Consider the following 20354-nt stretch of genomic DNA (forward strand, 5'->3'; position numbering starts at 1 on the left):
TGTTGCTGATCATCAACCAATGAGACCAAAGAGGAAGTAGTTTCCGCTGCTTCCGAGCATCTTTCCGTGTCTCTCAAGTCGTCCCGCCCTTGTACAGAGGAAGTGCTATTTACGAAATGTGAATTTTAATTATATAGAACCAATATGAATTAATGAAAAATGATTCGCGTAAATGGTTGCACTAAAAATGGGGAAGAAAGTTAGAATTGACTGTACCGTGCGAACATATTTTGCAAGTGAGTAGCGCGCAGTTAAATGGCATTAGAAACTGAAGGAGGAATGGGAAGCTCTGTTAAATGCCAAGGATGAAGGGGATTCTAAATTTTTTCTTCCCATTCTACGGGCAGCGTCGTGAGAAAGTTATGTCGCATTCATCGAGCTGAAATGGAATTTAAGGAGTATCAACGTTAAACGATTTTATTACTGAAACAACGTTTTGTCTGGTTTGTTCCGGGCGAGGTAAACGGCGGGAAAAAAGCTATTTCTTGGAGAACGTCGACCGGAAGAAATATCTTTGGTTGTAAAACAAACGTTTAGACCACGCAGCGATCCATTTCGCATTTCCGAGCATTTCATTCGAAGAAATGGCAATAAATCTTTTATGCTGACATAAAATTGGGAGATACACTAATGTTGTACGGTTCGGTAAGGTTAATGAACTTTGCGCGACTTGATTCATATAAATGCACTGGCGAAGTTCATCAAACTTTTTGTGAGACATATACTGAGGAGAAATACGGTTCTGTTATTAAATTTCTTACGAATTTGATCCACACAAATTTTATGCAGGTAACTTACTTTCCATGTTCTACTTTACCAACGGTAACCTCATACAAGTTGCTGTAGATGTCGCTACATTATGGCCACCATTTTGTCAATTGCAGCAATCTGCTTTGCAAACGGGAAACGACGCTGACAATAATTCGAACTCGAGAAATAAAAATGACGAAGTCACAAACAATGACAGTGTGGACAGTTTGGTAATGTAAAAGAAAGCTTTAAAATAATAGTTGATATTCCTGGAACATTCGCGAGAATTCGAACAATATGAAATCGAAAATGCAACAGAGAAATGAAGTTCCGCGCTTTCGAAATTAAAAGGAAAGTTATTATGTTTTAATAGATCATCATGATGTGCAGTCGTGTCAAGCTTGCTTCTTCTATAGTAAATCTAATCTTCTCGTAATTACCTGCGACTTTGACAGGCGAGAAATTATATTGTAATATCTATGAAAGTCTGTGTAAACAGATTTCACTTTTTGAATTGGTAACCACCTGTTGTGTAGATAATAATCGCGGTTAAATATTCTCGATGCGCAGGTGATTGCCGCTTGCCGCGTGGCACGTCCGAAAACATACGAAAATCCCCGATCCGATGGGACTGACGCAGCGAAGCGCCAGTTGCATGTCGAACGTCGTGCCGATCGTGTTGCCGCTGCTCTTCGGTTCGGTGAGTGAGTTATTCGCAGTCCACGTATCTCTTTACAATTTCCACATTTTCCACACACGTTCTCAACATCGTTTCACATACCGCACGAACAATATCAATACATTTGCTAAATATCGCCGACTCCTTTCGACCAGCAACATTACCACGTTGCTCGGTGTCAACTGTCGTTCCACCGAGTTCAAATTAGCACAAGTGTACGTTAGTGCAAAAGGGCGGTACAATTGCGGCCGTTAAGGTTACCAGTACTACGTACTGTCACGATCACGATCATCTTTTTCTGTGATTATTACGGGTGGGCGGTTACCAAAAAATTTTGTGATTACATATTGCCTTGGGTATATGCATAGCTATCTAAATAGACACTCGTGATCAATGAAGGCTATTGTGTAATTCTGGAAGGTGACATTCTCTGTTCAGAATTCTTCAAACTGGTTCTCAGGTAATCGTAACGCAATTGTCCGATATGAATAGGTATTACTCGGGATGATCTGTGCGTTTTGGAGTTTTAATTGGTGAGAGGTGTAATAGGAAACGTTGATTCTTTTATTCGTGGTGTTTGTTTGAGATATGTAGCTCGTTGGAAGAAGATAACATGGGTCGTGGTTCGTGGTGCGTTTACGGATTTGTTTACGTTTACCCGTACGCAACGCGCGGAAGCACCGGACAACAGGTTAACAAGAATCGCAAGTCCGGCAACATATGTTTCATACGTTACGCCGGTATTCTAATTACATTTATTACAAGCTGTGCATGCTTACGACCGCGCAGTATATGAACGTATGCGAATGAAAGTTAAGTAACACACAAATATGTGTAATCACTAGACTGCGGATCTTTATGCAAAATAAAAAATGTTTCCATTGTTTGCAAGACACAGGAGCCAAATAAAAATTTCTTTCTTCTTTAATTGTTTTATTAAGCTGAAATGAATAAACTGATGTCCTTAAATCTTCGTAATTCGCACGCTGCTTTAACCTGCACATGTCCATTTTTGTCATAAATGCATAAAATCCGCAGTCTAGTAATCACTCACTAGACTGCGGATCTTTATGCATTTATAGCAAAATATCCAGTGGCAAATGTGCACTTCGACATTCACTTTTAAGTTGTTATAAATTATTTTGGTACTATGGGGGTTCTCTTCTCTCTCTCTCTCTTTTTTTTTTGTAGAATTATTTGAAAACCTGCATAATCTTGTACAATATGCATAATAATTTAGCAACAAATACCGCTGTTTAGATATACTAAACGTCCATGAGATATGCAATATATTTTTGCACACGTCCTTCGCAAAACATATTCTAAATACGCAGGATATGCAAATTAAGCAACAGCCCACCGATGAATTTTCAATTTTACCTCCTATAAAAATATACATTTGCCTGAACATCCGTAGTCTATTTATTACCGATATTTATTCACATGTTCTACGCGCGATGCGAATTATTTTCGAACGTCTTTCGGTATTTCAAGAATCGACATACATATGCGTATGATCGTAATTCTTCAATGTGTGACATTTCATATCGATTTCTCTAACCTTAGATCGTATTACGAACGTCCACGGTACGGACGCGAGAAATAGTACGAGTGCATTCGGTAAAAATAATTGATGGTGGATAACGGTGGTTTGGCGTCCCAGACATCGGTGCGAATGATACATTATGGTGTCCTCGAACACGCGCGTATACAAGATAAATCTCTTGGGTTGTAGAATTTTTATTTTATTTTACTGCAGAATTGTAGGTCGCTGTGACAGTACATATACAATATGTCTGATTTATCTTATCCATTCATTTAATATTTGCGGAACGAATTATTGATTTGAGCGGACATATTGAATTAATATTTCTCAATTTTTCTTTGATAATTGCGATAAGCGAGACAGGTGTAATATGCATATGATAAATTACGCATTAACTGATGCAAACAAGCTTGTACACTCCGGAAAGACTTTTAGAGTACCGTTTTAATTAAAATACATACTACCATGAGCTGGAAACGTTTTTGGTTGCTGATTGAACGTGTCATACATCCTTGTTGAAGATATGTGATATATCTTCAACAAAGCGAGGTAGAAAACGAGAGTGGATAATTAAGCTAAATGGTTAGAGAAATATTATGAGTTTTCTAGTCGGACACTGGATAGAACGTCTCAAGCTTTTCCACGTCTTAATCGTGAGCAGCCGTATCCGAACAAATTAGGTTAAGCGAACATGATATACGCAGGTTGCGTCCGTGAAAATTTTCTTGATTACCGGGGAACGCTTTGGAACGTTTCATTTCCTCGTGTCTCGGATGCACACCGTGCCTGCAACCGTTACATCCAAGTAACTTCATTTTTTCAGCCACACGTTTCGTGAGATATACGGCTTGTAATTGAATTACACGCTTTTTCAGCGATAGTGTATCAAATAGCTCTCGTAACACGGTTCGGCCGCTTTGTGAAAAGCAATCGGGGACCATGACCCACTGATTAAGACATCGTGGCGTGGTCAGTTCACCATTGCTCTATTCACAATCGTCGTTGGAACGAACATGATTCCTGTTGGTGACCTGCAACGCGCTGCGTGGTTCGGTATTGTTGAACGCAGTTATTATGCACATGGGGGCTTGATACAATAACACGCAACAATTGTTGTCTCTGTTCCCACGAAATGCGCGGGCTGGATCTCATGTACAAGGTGTCTCAAAGTTTAATTGCTGTTATCAAGTCATGTTACATTCTGCAAGGCTACGATTCAATTTGAACTTGAATCTCCACGGACGGGCTCGAGTTCAAATTTAAATTTCAACGGTTAAGTTCAAGTTGAAATTCGATTTTAAGCCTAGTTTTCACCCATCAGCATTTCTAAACAGTATTTGTACTGGAGCTAGCGTTCATAGTGTTTTAGTCTATTTATACAAGCTGTAATACTTGCTCTTTTCCGACGTGCTATAATTAACAGTTGTTTTTACAATAATCTTTTGTATTCAATTCATAATTGGTCTAGATGTAGGATAGATTTCAGTTCAATCAGACAAGAGGGGAACTAGCTTTCGCATGAAGTGAAGTTGGATGCACTGTGTAAGTAGAATAGGAGAATGATGGACGGACAGCCGCGTGGAACGTATTGCGTTATTGTTACGTCGGTTGACGATGTAAAGCGTACGATATTTTTCTTTCGAGTTGCAACAGGATTAGGAGAGTGGAACGAAGATGCACAGGTTGCGGGAACGCGGGCGATCCGGTCGCGGTGAATTAGCGTGTGAATCGTGTGCGCCTTCGTTCCCTGGTAAGTGTATCTGATAGCCACCGAGAAAAAGAAGAAAATTCCCGGTCTTCCTCTCTCTCGGTGCGTGATGAAAGCTCGTTTGGTTTCCTCTTGGTGTCGTGCGAGGACGCGTATACCGTGCGATTACCGGCCGTTTATTTAAAACAATGAGTTTTTTCTTCGTTTCTGTTTTTGGCCGCCTCTGCGTCCGATATCGCGTTACGAAATTCCACCCTGTTCGATCGCGTGGTTGTCCGCGAATCCGCGATTTTATGAATTTACGACAAAAATGGGTATGAAAGAAAATACATTTTTTGATTCCCCACTCCAGTTTGTTACAATACAATTCAGGTAGAAAATTTTTACTTTGCATTTATCTTCGCGTATCTGCGGTAGCTAATCGAATTTTAATTTCGCGTCTTTTCAAGTCGAGTTCCAACGGTCAAGATCAAGATTCAAATCGAACGTTTCGACGATCAAATTCTTTCATAATCTGCGGTACATCACGAACATGTTGATGAAAATTACATCAAAAAATATTAAATGTGTTTTGTCGCAGAAACGTTGCTGTATTTGGATCCGTGCGGAGTTTTGGTACAGATGACGATTCGAGACACTTGTTCGCCATCTTTGTTTCGAACGATATTCGTTACATGGTCACCGGTCCCCACCCAGAATTCCTCTAATTAAGCGTAAAGTGGATCCCGACGGGTCTCGATTTACGCAGGCGCGGGAGCCGTTAATGAAACTGGTTTCCGATCAGCTGACGAATTAATTAAACGGAACAAAAACAGAGAGCGGCGTGTGTCCACTGTGTCCTTAGTCGTGACACAGACCCGAGGCTAACGATTCGCCGAGGTCCTTGATCGAACGGTCTTGTTCGCATGAGTCACCAGAGCGACTCGATTCTCTCATCTCTCTGGCTCTCTCGTTTTTCTCGTCTCGCACGATATCTTCTCTGGCATGGCTATATGAGGATTGATCCTTCTTTCCTTGATTATGCAACGCAGCATCAACGCAGACCGTAATTATCTTAGCCGATGCGAATCGAACGAGATCTCGAGTCTGGATCATCAAAGCCTCGATCATGATCGAGACGGCCAAGGGCCTTCCGGAGATGCAAATGAACTATAAACAGTCGGCTTTATCGACTGGATCTCCCTGGCTTGGATTCGTGTGACCATAAACTCCGGACGGATGCATATAGTACATACATACTCGCCTTTATTAATTCATATTCTATACGGTGCGAATCTGTGCTGTTGCGCGATGATCAGCCACCGTGAAAACTAAATGAGATGTTGAAGTCTCGTTTAATAACGAGCACAGCGAGGCGCAGCTCGAAGTACAGGATGTAAATTTTCGGATGAAATGAAAAGATCGCGTGCCGGATTCCTTGCAATTCAAATTGCAACGGTCTTCGCTAGAATTCCAGTTCGCGAGGTAACGAACAACTTCAGATTCGCATTCCAACGCACAAACTCGGATTCCCCGGTAGGATTTCAATTTTCAACAGTCACCTTTGAAATTCTAATTTCAACGGTCGGATTCGTGCTTCAGCTACCGCGTTACGAGAATGTTGTGGCGCGCGATGGTTGCAAACAGGCCCGTTAGAGTCGAAGGAAAACCGTTAAGGTCGTGCGAAGGTCGTTTTCATTAAACGACCCCTCTTTTTCCAAACGCCCACCTTCGAGGATCCACCGTGGCGAAAGTAATACGTATTTTATATTTTTTAATAATGAATTACGTTTCTGAGTGTTGCGAGGATTAACTTTCGATTTCTCGCCAGTCGATCCTTTCTAAAATTTGGTTTGTTTTTGCAGAATACGTCGACATCTATGCAATTGAGAATCGTGACGCAGGATGCAATTTATATTTCGTGCAACATCAAGTAAATGGGAAAGTGGGAAATGAAGGATTTATATTTCTTACTTCGCGGAAGACGGCCTCGCAAATTCTAATCGAAGAACTCGAGCACCCACCTATTTCCACGGCAGCGCTTACTCGTGCGAGTGTGGCTGTGCGATTAAATAGCACAGTGTGCCACCGTACGCACAAAATCACATCCCACGATTCAATCTAATCGTCGAAAGCGGTCGATGACGAGGATCGCGCGAAGGTTGTTCCAATTAATATTAAACGGCCTGCAAAATGATGATACCACCGTACGTGATCGCACTAATTCCAGCTGGACCGAAGTGCAAGTATAGCGTTCGACAAAATTATAGTATGCTCGATAGTTTTTCTACAGAAAAACATTTCTTACTTTCGGCCACGATTTCGGTCGATCCCACCACTGTGCGTCGTAAAAGGAAACGGAAGTTGCTCACGACTGACCTGGCAGATACTAATTCATGGTAGAAAGTTGTCTCCGGAGGTGTATCGATTTCTAGTTCGAGTAGAAACGAAATTCGTGCGGGTTGGTAGATTTCGTGAAACACGCGTTTCCACTATCGAGATTTCCCTTTCCGTCGATCCTGCTTTTTGTCCAGGGAGACGGGTCATTGGCCTTGCTTTATGGTCCGAGGTGGCAACGCTCCATTCTAATGTAATCTCCATTGTAAATCCGTTGGCGGGACTCTTTCTTCTGTCTACTTTCGCCTTGTTCCTCTTCTATGTTTTTTCTCCGCTCTTCGTTCACGTTGCACCTCGTTCGCCAGGTGTCTAAGCGAATCTTTGTACACACCGATTTCTAAAACCATTAATTAAATCGCGCGGTCTTTAGTACGTATTCTTCGCGAATCGTTCCACTCCATTAAGAACGAAGAGGGGACATTATTCCGATGTAGGTTTTAGTTAATTATAATACCGCTCTCTACATATATTCATGTGCGATGCATGAAATCGTTATCTGGAGAAAAGATCTGGAACAATGAGCAAAAGATAGCCGTTATTTTTGTGTTGTTTTATCTTTCATCGAGATAAGCGCCGCTGTTAGAAAGCGAGAACCGGTGTTCCGAGAGGAAGAAGATCGTTTAGGATATATTTTTTGGAGAAACGGTGTAAGTAGTCGACGAAATTCTCAGTGAATACAGTTTAATTTCTTTCAACAATTTCTTAATGTTTGAGAATTTGTGTGAATATGTTAAATACATAAGTTTTTAAATAATATCTATACGTTTTGGTTGGCTACATATAAGGGTTAAAAAAATGACAAAAATTTTATTTTTAAGTGTCACCGGATAAGTGACGCTGAATAGTGTCTCTACACGATACAAGTGACATTTCGGTCCCACAGTTTCGACGTGTATATCGAGACGTTTAAAACGCAGTAGTTTTTCAGGTGATTTGGTAACAAACGGAACGGGACGATAATTGTTCGTGTTCGACTTTCCTTGAAACCTCGTCACGTGCACTTGCACGGGCGGCCATCGTCGATTGGTCAGGTTCCACAGACGAATCGTGCCACGAACAGAATGACGAAACCGGCGCGGCGTCGGCGGGAGCGTAACGTCTAATTACACAGTAGCTACGCAACGCGTGGACGTAATGCGTAATGAGTGGATTCGCGGAAGGTGAAGTAGCTGTCCCGGGTTCGTTGACCATGACGACAGATAGACGGTGCATACTTTCTCCGCGAACCGAGTGCGATCCGCGAGAAACGTCGAACCGGTCGTAGTTAACAGCTTATGGTAGGCATCAACCAGATCGTCGACAAATCTCGGAAATCTAAAAATCGTCAAGGTATAAGAGTCCTTTCAATCTGTGTCTTCTGATGATTTCTAGCTAAGTGGTCTTTGAAAAATGTCTTATTTTCAGAATTGATCGTTGTTTGGGGTACTATCGCAGGCTAATAAATTGAATGAAGAGTTGAGACATCGTACACAGTTTTCGTGGTGTTTCGTGGACGCCAAGCCGAGAGGAAAACGTCTAGACACGGTCTCGTCGGCTCGACGATTCGTGACGAAAAACAATGGTCAAGTACAAGTACACTTCCACCTACTTCCATATTCCAGCGCCATCGCATAGTCACGTCAGAAACGTGTCCCCTCGATGATGATGATGTTCTCATTGTCGTATATGACGAATGAACATCCTTTCTTTTTCAATGTATGTTCGACGATTCCACGCTCGAATTTTGTTGGCAAGCACGTGACCACTGACGCGCATCTCCCCATGTTCCCGAACGTCGGGACTACACCTGCCACTTCCGGCTTCCTCTTCTGATTCATTCATTTCGTCTCATACGAGCTGTTTTTTCATGGCGAACACAGAAAGGGCGGCGGAGAATTTAGCACTCGACTTTGTTAGCAGTGCGCCTCGAGTTCTGCTTTCAGAATCGACTCTCTTATTCACTTTAAATTATTTTCGCAGAATTTCAGATTCAACTCTCAGTTGGTCAATCGAAATCGAAACTCAACTTTCTATTATTATATGTAAATCTAAATTCAAATTCAACTCTCAACAACTCAACTTAAAAACGATATTTTTTGTGATTTCGGCGCACTGGTTCGATCAAATATTAAAAATAAACACTATTTGCAAATTTTCACAAACTCTATTTCAACGTTTCGATCTTCTTTTAGATCATTTCCAAGAAATCTTTAAAGAATTGCGTCTGTAAAATAATAATTGATGTAAACTCAACTTAAATCGATATTCAACTTTCAACGATCCAATTCAACGTTTCGACCATTTCAATGCAATTTCAAATTCAACCAGGCGCACCAAACTTACCTAACGATGACTCATACAACCTCAAATGATTCATACAACTTGATAGATCTCGTAGAGCTGGTCTGACAGAGATAAGTGTACATGTCGCAGATACTTTTGTTACAATTACAGTGCGTCGTATTTGTGCAATAACCGTTCGAATTTTTAATTACGCCGTCATCGAGATACGATATCAAAGAATGGAACCTTGCGTGTAATAAGCATTAGGTTATTAATTGAGGAATTTTATCTGGTTCTCGAGGCTCTTATGATTCGGTATCACCGTATGTAAAGAGAGGAAAGGCGGCAGCGAAACGCGTAGTGCCGCGACAGCTGCATGTTACTGTTTTCAATAGGGAGCAAGGTGAACGAACCGTCGTGTATTCCCACTTCTTTGCTCAATCACTATTCCCGATATATGTACATATACATATATTATATCCGCCTGATTCGGGTTAACGGGATTCCGATATCAGCTGCACCGCGCATGACCCGCGACAACTTTGTTGCGAGTAACGGTAATCGGCCTTCATTAATCCTCGAGTTATGAACTTACCCAGAAGGATTTTTATTTATTACACCATCCGGAGTTCGTTCATTATAGTCAACGATTTTACAATTTATTTACTGATACAGAATTCTCTGTGAACGATACAATCATTCTGTGCTTTGTTATCGAATGAAAGGAAGACATTCAAGATAATCGTTGGAATAATAAAAATTAAAACTGAATACGCTGGTTATTGCAACAGCAGTATTAAAATGGTCCAGCAATTGTTGATCGAGGTTTAATAATGTGTTCGTGTCTTTTTTCTCAGTTTTCAAGAGGCTTATCTTCGGGTAGATCATCGATCTCAGGATTGGATAAAACATCCATTTTTCGCGGATGTCTACGTATAGAGAGGCACGTTGCACTCGCGGTTCCTGTTTCAAGGATCGATGCAAGGATCTACGGCTTGCCTGTACCGTTACGATACTCCTAACGGGATGCTGGGAATGCGGCGACAGAGGGAACTAGCCGAAACAGGCTCCTTTCTCGCGCTTTCTAGATCAGTCGTGCGAACGATCGAATGATATTCGCGACAAATCTCGCGAATTCCGTATCCGTTTCTCTTCTGTGGCACTATAGATCACTGATTTTTCTACGCGAGCTCGATCTAGTCGGCTCCGAGAGGATCGCTACTGAACTTTGGTAAATCGGAAATTCGGATTTTTAGAGGCTTCGTAAAAGCCTAGCGAGGGGTGAAAGCGCCCTTGAACCAGATTATGCTAATCGTGAACTATTGAGTAATAAACTGTTCGACACATTGGTCAGAGTAAATGTTTTGTAACGAGCTTCCATTCTCCGTCTTGGCACTCGAAGTTCCCTTTACATTATATTTGCCCATAATTATGAAAATGGTTTGCAAACAAGAAATTATATGACTTAGACCACTTTCATAATTATGGACTTATTTTCTAGAGAATCTTCAATGTACCCAAATTGGAAAGAGCAAAAGAGCCGTACAGAAGCAAAAATGTTCGAGACATGTACTCCGCCGATCCGATAAAGTTGCAAAACTCTTTCGCAACAGGTCTATGAATATTTCACCGTACGATAACGTAATATTGCAACATTGGTGGAAGACACGCGATTCGACGAGTACCGTTAAACATACTGTATATCGGAAAGCGCCAGTAAGAGGTTCAATGACAGGAATACGGTACTCCGCGCAAGAACGTGTCACGATGCTGACAGCGCGCGAACACTATACTTTTCATTTCGTCAGAAAAGTCGTCCGAACGGTTCTCTTAAAAAGAAAGGAAACATTCTGACGAAACTGCAACGCGTGTATAAACTGGCAATTTGTTATTACCGAGTCACACACGACGTGGGGCTTCCTGTAAATAAAATCGGTGTCGAGTCCTCGGACTATGAGAGACAAGGGGTGAAGATCACGAACGACATGAGTCGTTACGATTCGGTAAACAGTACCAACGTCATAGTTCTTATCTAGATCATGATAAGAGCTGATACAAATCCAGAGATTTCGGGAAGTGCGTTTCTCGGAGCTACGCTCATTAATGTCTGAGCAATCAACGATCGCTGTAGTCGTCTGACGCAGAACTTACATTCGTCCTAAGTGTTTTGCGAGGTGTTGTCGATGGTCGTGCGAAGTCGGGTAACGTTTAACAACGTTTTCTTGTTTGTTGTGTCGAGCGTCGGTGTCGCGTCCTTCGAACACAGACCGAATCGTTCCACGGTCGCTGTTAAATCCCCGACGAACGGCTTTCACGGCGGCACTTGTGTTGCTTCTTCTATCAATAACGCAACGCAACCTGATCGCGACGTCTAATCTCGAGCTAGACAGAAGCGACTGAACCGTTTTCCGTCATTGTATTTTGTCCATGTAATTGTAGGTACCATCAGATTCAGGATCATTTTACGTGATCGCGTCACGTGTGCACAATTACGTTGATCCCGCGCGTAGAACAATTGTGCAATCTATTATGCCGAAATTTAGAGCCTCTTGGGACTGTAACCGACATACCTAGACTTTCTCCGAAAGTGGAAGAAGATTTCCGGTGAAAGGAACGATCTTTTCGTTTCCGGTAGCTGGATTACAAACGCAAAGGGAAATTCCTCGCAAAACCAGAGCCCGTGACGCGTGGGAGGATTTGCTCGTACACCTTCCACCAGGGAGAACTTTCTTCGAGCCATTAATCTTGCGCAAACTCCTATTAGCGATAACGAGCCTTTTATTGCCAATAATTTTTTCACTCACGCGGGAATACAACGATTTTTTTACAGAAACGGACGTAAATGACGATATACGATATTTCTGATTTTCGTTTCGTGTGCGATTGTGTTGGACGAACAGCTTCGTTAATTATTTTCCTGGCTTGTATGGTTGCAGAGCATTGACCAACATGGAGAACCAGCAGGTGTGGGTGCGAGACCCACAGGAGGGTTTCATAATCGGCAAGTTCGTGGACATGGTCGATGGAGATGCATTGATCATGCCGCTCGACCTGAAGTATCCGCAGCGCACTTGTCCATTGGATGAGGTTTACCCAGCTGGGGAGTACACCAAAGACGTGGAAGACAATTGTAATTGAAATTCGCTTAACAATCCACTTTCTCCCCCTCGAGTGCTAAGGATTAATACTTCAAATGCGTAAAGAGTCCCTGTATAATCATTTTATTTCACTTCCTACAAGTAGAATTCCCAGAACTGTAAGTTCATAATCGTTTATCTAGGTCCCATGAATAATTAATTGAATTGCAGATATGTACCACGTTTCCATTGCGATGTTTCTTTATCGTATACTCAAGTATTCAAGTAAATACATAGCACATCTCAAACTGCATGGCATTATATTTATCGAATGGTACACAGCAGATACCATCGGCGACAAGCATTTTTAATTAACCGAGCGATCTAGATTAATCGTGAAAGACATTTCGCGCGAACAGTACCAGTCAAGATTTATCGTTATTCTCATTGCGAACGAGGATCTCCGTGTGATCCTCCGCTCGAGGATCTGTTTTGAGACTCCACTTTCACCTGTTTGCTCTGATTTTACTGTTCCCAGGTGCTCTGATGTACCTGAACGAGGCCACGCTGTTGAACAATATACGGACACGTTACTTCAAGGACAGGATATATGTAAGTGGTATAATATTGCTCGGGCTTTTGTTCACGGTCGACGATCATGCGAAATTGACTTGTGATTTACTTCGCAGACCTATGTCGCCAATATCCTGATCGCGGTGAACCCTTACTGCGAAGTGAAAGATCTCTACTCGCCGAAAACTATCAAGTCGTATCAGGGCAAGTCCTTGGGAGAAACGCCGCCGCATGTTTTTGCTATTGGTGTGTAATTGATTAGTTTAATTACATGTTTTCCAGCAATAATACCGGAAAATATTGATGGATAACGTTTCTGACGATGGTTTGTTGGTACTTTTTAGCTGACAAAGCGTTCAGAGACATGAAAGTGCTGAAACAGTCCCAGAGCATCATCGTTTCTGGCGAGTCTGGAGCTGGCAAGACTGAATCCACGAAATATCTTCTTCGCTACCTGTGCGATCTGTGGGGATCGACAGCTGGACCGATCGAACAGAAGATTTTAGATGGTAAATTTTATTTAATCCTTGTTTTGAAAACTTTAAAAATACGTTCTATTTGGTTCCTATTTCTTGCAATCGATGCAGACAATTTTTATTTTACATAAAGATCCGCAGTATACTTATTACCCTAATAGTCGCAGTAGAGCATTCACATAACTGGTTACTTCCATAATTCAGCAAATCCTGTGCTGGAAGCGTTTGGTAACGCAAAAACCAAGAGGAACAACAACAGCTCCCGCTTCGGCAAGTTCATGGAGGTGCATTTCGACTCGAAATGCCAAGTGGTTGGTGGCTACATATCTCACTATCTTCTCGAGAAATCTAGAGTCTGTCTCCAAAGTCCTGACGAAAGGAACTATCATGTTTTCTACATGATGTGTGCCGGAGCGCCGCCAGAGCTTCGTGCAAAACTCGGCATCACGAAACCGGATGATTTTCATTATCTGAGGAACGGATGTACGCAATATTTCTGTAACGAGGAGTCCGAGAAAAAATTGAACGACGTCCAGAAGAGTCGTGATCAAGTGACCAAAGGTAGCTTGCACGATCCAATCTTGGACGACGTCGAAGGATTCAACGCTATCGATCAGGTACATAATAATCTATGAATTTTTTTGGCTTCTTTTACTATGGATTTTAATCGATTTTTTAATACTAACATTTTTCTTTTTGAACTCTGTAAGCCTATTTCTCTCAATTTGTAACAATAACACTGATATTCTGTTCTTCTTGCCTGTTGGATAATTTTGTACAACGCAGGAAAGAGCGACGGTAATGTCTCTGTTTTTTTTTAAAAGCATGGTACATTTTTCATCTCGTACTGATTTTGTCAAATTTTGTTTGTATTCTCTCATGGACACAAAACGTTTCATTTTGTTGATTGTCAATGAACTCATGTGTCTTTTGAATACAATTTTCCCCGAAGGCGTTAACGCGACTGGGTTTAACGGAGGTAGAGAGAATGGAAATTTATACAATGGTAGCCGCAGTACTTCATCTCGGGAACGTCATGTTCGAAGACAACCCCGAGGACACGAAAGGCGGGTCAAGGATTTGCACCAGCTCGGAGAAAGCAGTTTTGATGACTGCCAAGTTGTTGGGTGTTGATCCTGAAGAGCTCAGGCAAGCTTTGGTCTCGAAAGTCATGCAGACTAGCCGTGGTGGGATCAAGGGAACTGTCATCATGTAAGTTCTTGTACTCGACGAAACACAATCAAGATAATAATCGCTGATTTTTATGTGCAACTTCTTCAGGGTACCGCTAAAGGTTTACGAGGCCAACAATGCCAGGGACGCTCTGGCCAAGGCCATCTACAGCAAACTGTTCGACCATATTGTCGGCCGTATCAATAAAAGTATTCCGTTCAAGGCGTCGAGCTATTACATCGGCGTTTTGGATATTGCAGGATTCGGTAAATAATTTTTATTTATGTACAAGTTTATTACTGGAAAACGAAGAAATACATTTTTATCTAACTTCTATTTCGCACAATTGATTCAGACAATTTCTATTTCGCATAAAAATCCGCAGTCTACTTGTATGTACTATTTAATTTCTGGGAATAGTAGTTGTTATTCTTCTTCTTTACAGAGTACTTCAAGGTGAACAGCTTCGAACAGTTTTGCATAAATTATTGCAACGAGAAGTTACAGCAGTTTTTCAACGAAAGGATCTTAAAGTACGAGCAGGACCTTTATGCGAGAGAGTCCCTTAACGTACCCAAGATATCTTACGTCGACAATCAAGACTGTATAGGTATAATTGTACTTTTCTACGCAGAATTTGGTCCCGTAAACCTAGTTTGTTATTATTAATGGACAGAAGTTAGCATACAATTTGCCATTTCAGATTTAATCGAGTCGAAGAACATGGGAGTATTTAGTCTGCTCGATGAAGAATCAAAACTGCCTACGCACAGCTTCGCACACTTCACCAGCGAGGTTCACCGCGTTTGGAACGGCCACTTCAGAATAACCTTGCCACGAACGTCTCGTTTAAAAGCCCACAGAGAGCTGCGCGACGATGAAGGATTCGTGATTCGTCATTACGCCGGCGGAGTGTGCTATCAAACGGTACACCACGTGCTATTTACAGCGTCTGACGTTACACAAGTTGTTCCCATATAAAATACAATTTCGAACATGTATGTCTCCAGAATCAGTTCATTGAGAAGAACAACGACGCGTTGCATGCTTCCTTGGAAGCTTTGATCCAGGAGAGCAACAACAAGTTCCTCCGGACCCAGTTCGCCAACAACTCCAGTCAGAAAGGAAAGCTCACGTTCATCAGCGTCGGCAGTAAATTTAAAACCCAGCTGGGAGAACTTATGGACAAGTTGAAGAGCAACGTAAGATATATATTCTTTATTTAACTTAACTCTACTGTTAACGACAACATGGGTGATATTTCAGGGTACAAATTTCATTCGTTGCATCAAGCCCAACAACGATATGGTGGCCCATCATTTTGACGGGAACAGCATCTTAGGTCAACTCCGTTGCTCCGGCATGACTTCGGTTTTGGAACTGATGGAGCATGGTTACCCTAGCAGAGTTCCGTTCCAGGAGCTTTACAACATGTACAAATCCTACCTACCACCAGAGTTGGCCAAGCTGGATCCTAGGTTCTTCTGCGAAGCGTTGCTTCACAGTTTAAAGTTAAACAAGAAGGACTTCAAGTTCGGCATCACCAGAGTGTTCTTCAAGCCGGGAAAATTTGCGGAATTCGACAAGATCATGAAGTCGGATCCAGAGAACTTGCGGAAGCTGGTGGCGAACGTGAAGAAGTGGTTGCTGAAGTCTCGATGGAACAAAATGCAGTTCTGTGCCCTGTCTGTAATCAAATTGAAGAACAAGATCATTTACCGAAGATACCATTTGATCATGTTGCAGAAGACTGCGAGAATGTACATAACGAAAAAGCAGCACCGACCTCGTATAAAAGGGATCATGAAGATCAAGAATTTGAGAACGCAGTTTGTCGGCATGGAGGAGACGTCGAAGCAGCTGAAGAACCGTGAGAAGTCTATGAACGATTTGAAGAGACTCCACGATGACTTGGACGCGGCGATTAAGAGGATCAAAGACAACGAGAGGATCAAACCGGCAGAGATCGATTCGCTATACACGAACCTGGTTAATCAGGTGAACAAACAAATGGCGTCATTGCAGGACATGGTGAGGCAGCAGAAGGTCGCTGAAGAGCAAGCGAAGCTGAAGAAGATTCAGCAGGAGTTGGAGCTTGAGAAACATAAAAAGGAAGAGGAGGAGCGGAAGAAGAGAGAGGAGGATGACAATAGAAGAAAGAAACACGATATTGAAGCGAGAAGAAAGGCGGAGGAGGAGCAGAAGAGGAGACAAGAGAAAGAAGACCAGAAAGCTGCTGCTGTTCTTCAAGTGCGTATTTTATTCTTTCTGAATGTTTATTTCTATGTATATTAACTGGATGATAACATTCATTATATTCTAGGCACAACTAGAGAAAGAAGCGTTGGAAGAGAACAAATTCCGCGAGTTGCTCGAACAAGAAAGAAGAGATCACGAGTTGGCGGTTAGGCTAGCTCAGGAATCGAATGGACAAGTCGAAGAGTCGCCCCTGCCTGTACGAAGGTATCGTATCAGTTTTGCATTTGAAGTTGATCGTGTCTTCAAGACCGGTAGAGAAATGGTGCAACGAAAAAGTAAAGCGAATTGTTTTCTTTTGTAAAAAGAAACTCGGTCAGTGTTTAACAAGAGTAACGATTTTTCGAACAAACAATAAGATCTTATTTTCTTAAATATGTATAGCGGTTCCGATGTACGAGTACCGTCGACAAACAACAAACTAGCAAGGTATCGTAAATACTCGTTTAGGCTACTGCACGTACGACTAACACCAGTATGAACAATCTTCTGCGATATGTCACTAACTAACTAACACGGGTTTTGTAGGCATATATTTATTCGCATGATTTATATACTCTACATACATACAATATGCAAGCGGTATACTCTACATCTACATACACGATGAGTCGCAAGAAAACAGATGCATATTTCTATTGTAATTAAAAACTTAAACAATAATTACGCAAGAAGATACGCGTGGCTTCAACAGTAGTAAAAATGTTCTGTTTTTCATGGCGCATCGAGTGTGTCTGATATTTTTATGATATATAGTTTCTCAATAAATAGAAGATAAGCAACCTATTCAATTCTGCATATCAGAATCCAATGTCAAATTGTTTAATGATCTCGTGATAAATGTATTCAATTATGCAAATTGACATCCCAGTAGTATTCATTTCTTTTGGCAATAGATCCGAGCAGGTGCGCAACAACCAGGCAGCTATGGCCAACAAGAAATATGACTTATCGAAGTGGAAGTACTCTGAATTACGGGACGCTATAAACACGTCTTGCGATATCGAGTTACTCGAGGTAATTGCATCCGTTATTATCGGACAATTAACGAGTTGATTGCTTGTATAATCGCAGTTTAACTATTTATATTTGCTTTTATTTTCGCAGGCTTGTCGCCACGAGTTTCATCGAAGGCTGAAGGTGTACCACGCGTGGAAGGCGAGGAACCGTAGACGAACCACTATGGATGAAAATGAGCGGGCACCGAAGTCTATCATGGAGGCTGGTAAGCATAACTTCTCTCTACAGTGTTGTGATTGACTGCGGATTTAATACATTTATAGGAAAAATATTTGTTTCAGCTGCCAAAACACCTCGAACTCCGATGAAGCAGTCAATAGTCGAGTCCTCCCAGCGGTACTTCAGAATTCCTTTCGTGAGACCGTCGGCTGTTGCACAGACAGAACATAATCCTTCAACTATTGTTACAAAAGGCTGGTGGTACGCGCATTTTGATGGCCAGTACGTGGCCAGACAGATGGAACTACATCCTGACAAAGCGCCGATCCTGCTGGTAGCAGGTAATTTTTATAGTCTACAGTCCCAGGACTGACCGGCCTTCGTTCTGCCCGAGCAGCTTCTGCCGAGCAGCGAGATGCCCGGTCTTTCTACCAACAGAAACCACTACTTAGGGTACGAGCACAGTGGATCCGATGTCGGACGATTCGGTCGATGTTCGGACGTTGTGTCTCTTTCTCGCACGCTCGAAAAAAGAGACTGATGCGTCGGACGTCGGCCAAATCGGATGAAAACGGATCCACTGTGCTCGTACCCTTAAGCGCGCGTACAGTCCAGAGCATGAGAGAAAACTAGCGGGAGCGGAACGAGGAAAGAAGCCTGACCATTCACATTGCCTTTGCGTTCCTCTTGCCCCCTCCCCTCTCGTGCTCTGGACAGTAGATGCCCGTCCAAAATCGAGTATTTTGCTTACTGGGGTATCACAAGTCACCTACCCAGCAAGCAAAATGCTCGGGATCTGCTTTGAATTGGACAGCACACCGTGCAAGCAGAACACTATACAGCTATGTCTAAATAAGGCTCGATATACATGCTTACACGGTGTGCCGGCACAACGCAACTGGAGGACAGAAAAAGGGCAGACTGAAGGCACGCCGTGGCGTTATAGAGGGCAGGTCGATTGCAAAAACATGGCAGATCACGTAGATTATTGTGCCGGTAATGTGAAGATATGCTTGACAAGTAGTTATAGGCAAAATGAATTTGCAGAGCGCGAGACCGAAATTAAACGAATGTGGAACCTGAACCTGAATTTTTGCAGGTATCGACGACATGCAGATGTGTGAGCTGAGCTTGGACGAGACAGGGCTAACCAGGAAACGTGGGGCAGAGGTGTTGGAGCACGAGTTCAATCGCGAGTGGGAGAAATACGGAGGGAAGCCGTACGTTCCCCCTTGTGACCGTAGGAAATGAGATCTCCTAGTAGAGAATCTTAATATATGTATACTGCTAAGACCCCGCGAACTTTTGTATTTATCGGCGTGGATCCGCTTCGAAGGTAAACCCACAGCACAGTGCCTTAACGATTGGTGCCTTTCGCGGTCAAGAGCACGTCCCCTAGAATCTAGAACATACAACGGTATTCTGGTGATTGTCTGCTCGCAGCAGAGCTAATAGGCAGCTGGATCCGCGACGAATCTGCGGATCGACTTCGTGTGTACCCAGCCCGTTGTAAAATAACACAGTATTTCGTCGGCGAGTCCCAGCGAAAAATTTTTCGTATTCGGTAGAGGTGTGCGAGAATCCGAAAATGTCGGAATTCCCGAGAATATTGTAGTATTTACTTTAGTATTCAGTATTCCAGTGATCGGTATATCGTCGAATTGAAGGGTAGAATTTTCTAATCGCTCTATGCAGCGTAGAGGAAGCGAAAAGGATCTCAACGAACATTGGATTCCTCTGTCTGGGAAACGGTGTAATTGCTAGACGTCCATCTTGACATTAATTTGTAATATCAAGATCGATGGAACGCCGATGGCGTCTTTTTATGCCATCGCTATGCAATGACACGATTGTTCCTCACGTTCAACACAGAACTTTATTGAGAAACACTATTTCGATTTATTTAGCGGAGATCGTTCTATTATAGCGAGTAGACTGCGATTTTTACGCATTTATGACTATAGCGCACGAAATTTATTGATAACAAACTAATGAGGGTAGGAGTGAGGTTTTTCTAAACTTTAAGAAAGTAGTCGTTGTTTAGTCTTAAAAGAGTTAGAGTTTACAAAGTATTCGTACACCTTTTAAAAACGAATAATTAAAAGGTGTATGAGTAGTTTGTACACCCACTGTATATTTGCGCGAAGATCTGCAGTCTATACATAAAGCATACTATTGCACATTTAATTCGAATCGTAGGTACGCTGTGGCAGACATCGATGATGTCGCGATGAATAAAGTGTGTGTGTATCACTTGTTCGACTTTGAATAAATAGTAATCATCACATCGCTTTCTTAT

The 20354-nt window shown here is 42.2% G+C and overlaps 1 protein-coding gene across 4 annotated transcripts; it reads left to right on the top strand.

Moving 5' to 3' along the window:
* Nucleotides 1-1320: 1320 nt before the first annotated feature.
* On the top strand, nt 1321-20340 carry Jar (Myosin heavy chain 95F jaguar). 4 transcript variants are annotated; one of them, XM_076421316.1, is made up of 19 exons: nt 7988-8388; nt 8464-8620; nt 12258-12451; nt 12937-13010; nt 13088-13217; nt 13316-13480; nt 13652-14064; nt 14400-14659; nt 14729-14886; nt 15066-15230; nt 15324-15547; nt 15631-15822; nt 15887-16870; nt 16944-17083; nt 17261-17305; nt 17773-17893; nt 17984-18101; nt 18178-18396; nt 19155-20340. In XM_076421316.1, the coding sequence occupies exons 3-19, from the start codon at nt 12271-12273 to the stop codon at nt 19304-19306; spliced, it is 3741 nt and encodes a 1246-aa protein (XP_076277431.1). In that variant the 5' UTR covers nt 7988-8388; nt 8464-8620; nt 12258-12270; the 3' UTR covers nt 19307-20340. The 4 variants fall into 4 exon arrangements, with proteins under 4 accessions (XP_076277429.1, XP_076277427.1, XP_076277428.1 ...); XM_076421314.1 differs by lacking the exons at nt 7988-8388; nt 8464-8620 and adding an exon at nt 1321-1450; XM_076421312.1 differs by lacking the exons at nt 7988-8388; nt 8464-8620 and adding an exon at nt 6528-6904.
* The last annotated feature ends 14 nt before the right edge of the window (nt 20341-20354 follow it).

Source organism: Lasioglossum baleicum, chromosome 4 (assembly GCF_051020765.1).
Source record: "Lasioglossum baleicum chromosome 4, iyLasBale1, whole genome shotgun sequence".
NCBI lineage: Eukaryota > Metazoa > Arthropoda > Insecta > Hymenoptera > Halictidae > Lasioglossum > Lasioglossum baleicum.

Bases quoted from the DNA above. Each gene is read 5' to 3' on its own strand.
- Jar (XM_076421312.1), top strand. From the start codon at position 6,804: ATGACGAGGATCGCGCGAAGGTTGTTCCAATTAATATTAAACGGCCTG. The intron at 14,660-14,728 runs GTAAGTTCTTGT...CAACTTCTTCAG, and splicing joins ATCAAGGGAACTGTCATCAT to GGTACCGCTAAAGGTTTACG. The intron at 17,894-17,983 runs GTAATTGCATCC...TTATTTTCGCAG, and splicing joins GCGATATCGAGTTACTCGAG to GCTTGTCGCCACGAGTTTCA.